A 7,193-nucleotide genomic window follows, 5' to 3' on the forward strand; every position below is an offset into this window, starting at 1 on the left:
CCTGTGGTTTTAAACGTATTCTTCCGTCTGTTTGTCCTCCGATGACCCTATTAATTTCTTAAGACTCTGCTTTACCAATTTCCGGTATTTTCAGTTAGGGTATCCCATTCAAGGTAGTATCGGTCGAAATTCGACGCGACCGCTCCGCTCGGCTGCTGCAGGGGTAATGGCCGTTCTCGAGCGGACGCGCCGATCATCCGCCGGTAGCGCCACTGCCGCTCGTGGCCAGACTCGGGACTAACCTCTTTTTCGTCCGAGTCACGCCGCAACTTCGCTTACCAAGAACCGTGTAATACCAGGATCTCCCGGTAAGTTAACGAAGAAACATGATTAAATCACTTTCTCGGGGCCCATATCTATCCAAAAGTTATGGTTAACCTTCTTCTTTAGCCTTCGATCGGGCAATCGGTAATCAAGAATTACTCCGTTCTCCGTTCTCTCCATTCGCCGTGTCCATGCTCCGCGCGCCATCTAGCGGCGCAAGCGCGTAATATGTCGAGCGGCGGCGCTCGGTAACGACTAAAGTAGAAACTGTTAAATGAGCCGCTCAGTGTACACATCGACTAACTACACTTTTTGAAAAACCTTAAATTTAGGTGTCAAAGCACTTGGTATAGTCATAACTTTTTATATTTATAATATCTTTCCTGATTAATAGAGATCAACACCATTAAACGGCAAAATTTTTTTGGGCATTGAATAATAAGTAATTTATTTCAGAAGCCATTTTGATTAACTCCATACTCTACTGTAAATCGTAGACGAATACCTGGCAGTATAGTATTATTGGATTATCTGTTGCGGCCGTACATCGACGCTTTTTTTTTTAAACAGCCGAAGATGCTTTCCCCCTTTCAACAATATGAGTAATAAAATCGCATCAGCAAACAGATAGAAAGAAGCGCAATGCAGACGGTAGTTAGTATAACAGTGATCTCTCACGCTGAATGTTACCGTATACTTCACCAATATTACACGGACTACATATTTTTTGGTCTTTTCAACATTACTCCCTGATTGTTTTTAAAGAACTAAATATTATACCGTTATAATCAAGATGAGTGAAACTAATAACAATGTGGATGTGGAAAGCAGGGATGATTCTTCAATACGATTTATCAGCAGAAAGTCTGGGGCAAGAAGACGTTTATCGTGTTTCTCGGATTCATCCGATTGCAACGGTACAAATTCCCCAACAAACACATCGATTGGGAGGAAAAGAAGTCGTAATCCTGATAAATGGGCACGAAATTTACAAAAGCATAACGGAACAAAAGGTTTGGCATACAGGAATAGGGGAGGAAATTTAATACCTGCAAAAACATTTGTCGATATAAAATGCAGACGATTATTTTTTGGCTATTCTTTCTTATTAATTTTATATACCGTTAAATGAAAACTATAACTGTATTTATGTATTCTACATTATATATTTGAAGTTATATTATAATAGGAATTTTAAAAAAGAATCTACATTACTTCATCGCATTTCTCAACTTTTTGTTTTATGGAGTTAATCAATGTGTGCACTGAGCGGCTCAAATACCGCTAGACAGTCATATATAGAGAATCTTTAATTTATTTACATTTTCCGTTTTAGAAATTACCATTTACCGATTGTAGCAGCGCGCAAGAGCGTACTCAAGATCTCCCTCTCTTTCCGAAGGAAAATACTCGCGCTGGCAGAATTCAGGCTCGCATGAGAAACTTTTTCCTCGAGCAGGAATCGATGACTCAAAGGTGAGTGCCCGAGGAATTTAGAAGGAGGAAAAGAATCGAAAACAAGCGACGGAACAAGGAGCATTCTCAGTCTTCAAGGTACGCGCGACGCAAATCTATCTTCTCGTCGATTTGTCTCTAGAATCTTCACTTTTCATCGTATCGGGTTCATCTCAAATTTCATTTCTATTTATCCAGAAAGATACCATGGGGTATATATACGCTAAGGGAGGGCGGTACACTGACCTGGCGGACGCCCTGGAAGGAATTGAGGTGTACGACTCTGACATGAGTGAGTATCGAATGAGTTAAGGAGAAGTGAAACACGTCGGGGAACTTGATCGACGTCGATAAAGAAGATTTTTCTAAATGCCTACGTTGCTGACGTTCATTTTTATACTGACAACTGTGTCGAATTATATTAGGTATTGTACCAAATGGCATAGTCCACCTGTCGTTTTCGTACAATAATTATAAAGAAATCGAAATAAAACTCCAGAAATCCCCTGGATTCGTGCTTTCTGGGGCCCTAATTGACTGCAGAGGGACCCCCTGCGCCATCTGTGATTTCCAGGTCAATTAAATTTTCACTCCCAGACTCCGTATTACCATCGTTTTAGCATAGAAGCGCATACAACTCTTTTTTTGCCCTTATCCTGTTCAAATGCGAATTTATCGATTACCAGAGTGTTCTAAATTGTCGTAAAATTGTCCTGACCCTTTCGGTTCTCATATCAGAGCCTTCGATAATTGTATATCAATCGAAATATGAGAGCTCGACGCCATTTTGGTTCTGGTCTGGGCTGAGTTAAAAAATTTCTATAAAAAATCCAAATTTTGAATGTGTCAGGTCAATTCTTAGATGATCAGGAGTGATGTGACAAATGTGACAAAGTGACAAAGTTTCGGACAGTTTGGTCCAGTTTTTTTAAAAAATCCGAATTTTGAATGTGACAGGTCAATTCTTAGATGATCAGGAGTGACGTGACAAAGTTTCGAACAGTTTGGTCCAATTCCCTTAAAAAAAAGATTTGTATTCGTATCGATTGATTTGAAGGGGGTTTCACTTCACCTTAATGTAAAAGAAGAAGAGGACGAAAGGAAAAATAATCTCGACTGAACTTTGCAGACAGATGGGATCTCTTACAGTTCCTGACCGGGGACAGGATCTCTGGAGGTAGAATGGCTGCGCACGGGGACAAGTTGTACGTCATGAGCTACGATAGAGAAGAGGGGCCCCTATTCGCGGAGGTCTACTGCTGTAGGAGGAATACCTGGACTTCGATAGCCCCGATGCAACACAGACGGATGTGAGGATTGACTCTTTTTCGTGACTCCTATCAAAGAATTCAGAAGTCCCACAGAAGCCCAGGTCCTATGTTAGCGCTTGATGCTTTTAAGGTGAAGTGAAACACGTCGAGGAACTTGATCGACGTCGATAAAGAAGATTTTTCTAAATGCCTACGTTGCCGACGTTCGTTATTATATTGACAGCTGTGTCGAATTATATTGGGTATTGTACCAAATGGCATACTCCACCTGTCGTTTTCATACAAAAACATATCAAGAAATCGAAGTAAAACTCCAGAAATCCTCTGGACTCGTGATTTCTGGGGCCCTAATTAACTGCAGAGGGACCCCCTGCGCCATCTGTGATTTCCAGGTCAATTAAATTTTCACTCCGAGACCTCGTATTGACATCGTTTTAGCATAGAAGCGCATACAACACTTTTTTTGCCTTTATCCCGTTCAATTGCGAGTGTATCAATTACCAGAGTGTTCTAAATTGTCGTAAAATTGTCCTGACCCTTTAGTTTCTCATATCAGAGCCTTCGATAATTGTATATTGATCGAAATATGAGACCCCGTCATTTTGGTTCTGGTCTAGGGTGAGTTAAACAATTTTTCTTAAAAAATCCAAATTTTGAATGTGTCAGGACAATTCTTAGATGATCAGGAGTGATGTGTCAAAGTTTCGGACAGTTTGGTCCAATACCCTTAAAAAAAGTGTTGTATTCGAATCGACTGATTTGAAGGGGGTTTCACATCACCTTAAGGAACACAATCAATGAAATTTTCTTTATATTATAAATCCGATACTCGCAGGGAAACCGGAACCGCCTCTCTCGGCGAGTACCTGTACGTCTGCGGAGGCTTCCACGACAGCACCACCTTGGATACCGTCGAGAGATACTCTCCGGAGAGGAACCAGTGGGAGGAGGTGGAGCCGATGACCAGGAAACGCGAGGACGCAGGCGTGGAGGCGTTTCGAGGGTGCATTTACGTCCTGGGTGGCCATGGCAAACCCGATGGACCTATTTTAGACTCGGTGAGCAGGATGACTTCCCGGGTATCGGCTTTAACCCTTTAAGGGGATATGAAAGCGGCATCCGAAAGCTCAATTGTTCATAAAACGTTTCTACGAACTGGGTGTCTCAAATCGTTTCATACATTAAAACGTGTATATGGGGACCCTAAGGTAGGTCCTGAAACTCGCAAAATTTCATTTTTTGTAAACTATTTTTGAAATACCCATAAACAAATTTGAAAAGAATTGAAATTTCATGAGTTTCAGGACCTTCTTTATTGTCTTTCTATTCACGTTGTAAGGTTTCAAACTAATCGGTAAACCGAATTGAGGGAAAAGTTTTATAAACAAAACCTCCTCGACGCCACTTTCACATCACCTTAAGGGACCACGTGTATTATAATACATTTTTTCGTCAATTTCCTGCACCAGGTCGAGAGGTTCGATCCCAGAACGGAGTCATGGAGAGAAGCGACTCCGATGTTATCCAGAAGATGCATGCATGGAGCAGCAGTGCTCAACGGTAAACTCTACGCTTGTGGAGGCTTCGCCTACGAGAACAACGTCTGCGGGACGTTGGGATCCGTCGAGGTGTACGACCCGGTCGCCGACAGGTGCGGTAGCCTCATCTTGAATGAAATTCTGGAGAGGGATCACTCGATAAAGCTACACAGGGTGTATGCAAAATTCAAGCTCGCGGTTTACACCCTACTATCCTCATTGAAATTGGAGCCCAAGAAGTCCTGTACAATTGTTATCTACGGTACATGGTTTACTTGTAGTAATTTATTGAATCAAAGATATCGCGACTGACCGACGCGCCCGGTTAGCTGTTTTTGAAGTACCTATCACAAGCAAACCATACTCTATAGAAGAAAATTGTACAGGACTTTTCGGATTGAACTGCAGTACTCAACAGAAAACTGTACACTTGTGGAGGCTTTGCCTACGAGAACAACGCCTGCGGGACGTTGCGATCCGTCGAGGTGTACGACCCGGTCGCCGACAGGTGCGGTAGCCTCATCTTGTATGAAATTCTGGAGAGGGATCACTCGATAAAGCTACACAGGGTGTATGCAAAATTCAAGCTCGCGGTTTACACCCTACTATCCTCATTGAAATTGGAGCCCATGAAGTCCTGTACAATTGTTATCAACGGTACATAGTTTACTCGTAGTAATTTATTGAATCAAAGATATCGCGACTGATCGACGCGCCCGGTTAGCTGTTCCTCAAGTACCTATCACAAGCAAACCATACTCCATAGAAGAAAATTGTACAGGACTTTTTGACTCCATTTTCATGTATGATGGCGTGTAAACCGCAAGCGGGAATTCTGTTGGCACCGTATACATTCATACAATACTTATGTGGAATCTTTCCAGGTGGCAATTCGTCGCCCCCATGAACGAGAGGCGAGGTGGGCTGGCGCTCGTCGCGAACGCGGGGAAGCTATGGGCCATCGGAGGGAGCAACGATTCCGGGTACAGAGCAACGGTGGAGGTCTACGACCCTGAAGCGGACTCTTGGTCCTTTGACGTACCCCTGTCGACGGTCAAGGGAGGCATCCAGGCGGCGGTGATCGCCGACGAGCTCGGATTCACGTCCTAAGCCGGTCGCACTCTTTGTTGCGTACATACATCCTGACACATTAGTTTCAACCATATGTTTAACCACTTGCGCTATAAAGACGTGCCACGCACGTCGAGATGCTTTTGTTCCAAAACTGCCAGCGACATGTATACCACGTCGTTAGGCATTTGTCGCAGAAACAAAATCGACGTGTCCGGCACGTCGGCTAACAGTTGGATCGTTCATTATTCCAGCTACAGTTCCAGAGTGCACGACATCGCGTAGCGTCATCGATATCTTGGAAATATTTCAGAATCGATAGGGTATTTTGTACGGATGTTATGCCGCATGTTATATTGTAGAGCGTGGCACGGCAACCGAAAATTAAATCGTAGCGCAAGTGGTTAAGAATCGGATTTCTCAAATTCTCAGGATTTCAGCCCCAATGCCGAGAACAACTTTCCTTCGCGTTTCTTTATCGCTTTACAGCGGTCGTAGCAATTTATTTTAAACGTCGAACCGAGCGACGTATATTGCTTCACGCTCACGGTTTCATTTATTCTCAAAAAAATCCTTGGATTTGTTAAATTTCCGGTTTCCAATGGTCCAACTCTAATAAACCCATAAAAAGGTTGACTCCAAGGCGCCCAAGTGTTCGACTACCTAGTGGTACTTGGAACTTTCCGTGCCCGGGCAACTCTTGTCGATCTCGGACGACCCCATGTGCGAGTCACCTGGGACACTCAAGGACGAAGTAAAGGGCGGCACCTAAAAATTTGGCACGTCCAAGGCAGTTAACCAATCGGCATTGGAGGAATCCCTCCTTTACATTTTTGGGGGATTTTTTCCGGAGAAAACTCAAGTAATTTCAGAATTTCCAACATTACTCCTCCCACACGATTCTCTGATTCGAGAATCTCAAATTTGTCTAACTTCCACTCTGCGAGGGAGGCATGCGGACGCTACCTTCGAGAGCTTTGCGATCCTCAAAGAGCGTCACTTGGTTCACTACTTTCAATCGGTCGACTTGGTTCCCACATTTTAACCAGTCGACTTGATTCAATAACTTCAACCAGTCAATTCTCAACAGGAGAACCAGCATACGGATTTCAACAGAAATCACCCGACCATAAGAGCAGTTTAGCTCAGGTCCACGTTCATTTTAAAACCAGCCGTACAATATTAAGTTGGCGTATGGTCGTCGCGTTATCTTCGTGTTCGCGAGTTTAAGGTGAAGTGAAACACCCTTCAAATCAGTCGATTCGAAAACAACACTTTTTTTTAAGGGCATTAGACCAAACTGTCCAAAACTTTGACACGTCACTCCTGATCATCTAAGAATTGTCCTGGCACATTCAAAATTTGGATTTTTTAAAAAAACTTTTTAACTCAGCCCAGACCAGAACCAAAATGGCGTCGAGCTCTCATATTTCAATCGATAATACAATTATCGAAGGCTCTGACATGAGAATCGAAAGGGTCAGGAGAATTATACGACAATTTATAACACTCTGGTAATCGATAAACTCGCATTTGAACGGGATAAGGGCAAAGAAAGAGTTGTATGCGCTTCTATGCTAAAACGATGGTAATA

At 43.1% G+C, this 7,193-nt stretch overlaps 1 protein-coding gene across 1 annotated transcript; it reads left to right on the top strand.

The window, feature by feature from the left end:
• The first annotated feature begins 237 nt into the window (after positions 1-237).
• LOC105696062 (kelch-like protein 18) lies at positions 238-6,893 on the top strand. The gene is made up of 7 exons (XM_012418220.1): positions 238-308; positions 1,601-1,818; positions 1,918-2,011; positions 2,849-3,029; positions 3,826-4,048; positions 4,460-4,641; positions 5,413-6,893. Exons 3-7 carry the CDS (start codon positions 1,927-1,929, stop codon positions 5,636-5,638), a joined length of 897 nt encoding a protein of 298 aa, XP_012273643.1. The 5' UTR covers positions 238-308; positions 1,601-1,818; positions 1,918-1,926; the 3' UTR covers positions 5,639-6,893.
• The last annotated feature ends 300 nt before the right edge of the window (positions 6,894-7,193 follow it).

Source organism: Orussus abietinus, unplaced genomic scaffold, assembly GCF_000612105.2.
Source record: "Orussus abietinus isolate OABI.00-Male unplaced genomic scaffold, Oabi_2.0 scaffold694, whole genome shotgun sequence".
NCBI lineage: Eukaryota > Metazoa > Arthropoda > Insecta > Hymenoptera > Orussidae > Orussus > Orussus abietinus.

Coding starts and splice junctions, on each gene's coding strand:
- LOC105696062 (XM_012418220.1), top strand. CDS start 1,927: ATGGGGTATATATACGCTAAGGGAGGGCGGTACACTGACCTGGCGGAC. Junction 2,012..2,848: donor GGTGTACGACTCTGACATGA/GTGAGTATCGAA, acceptor TGAACTTTGCAG/ACAGATGGGATCTCTTACAG. Junction 4,049..4,459: donor ATGGACCTATTTTAGACTCG/GTGAGCAGGATG, acceptor TTCCTGCACCAG/GTCGAGAGGTTCGATCCCAG.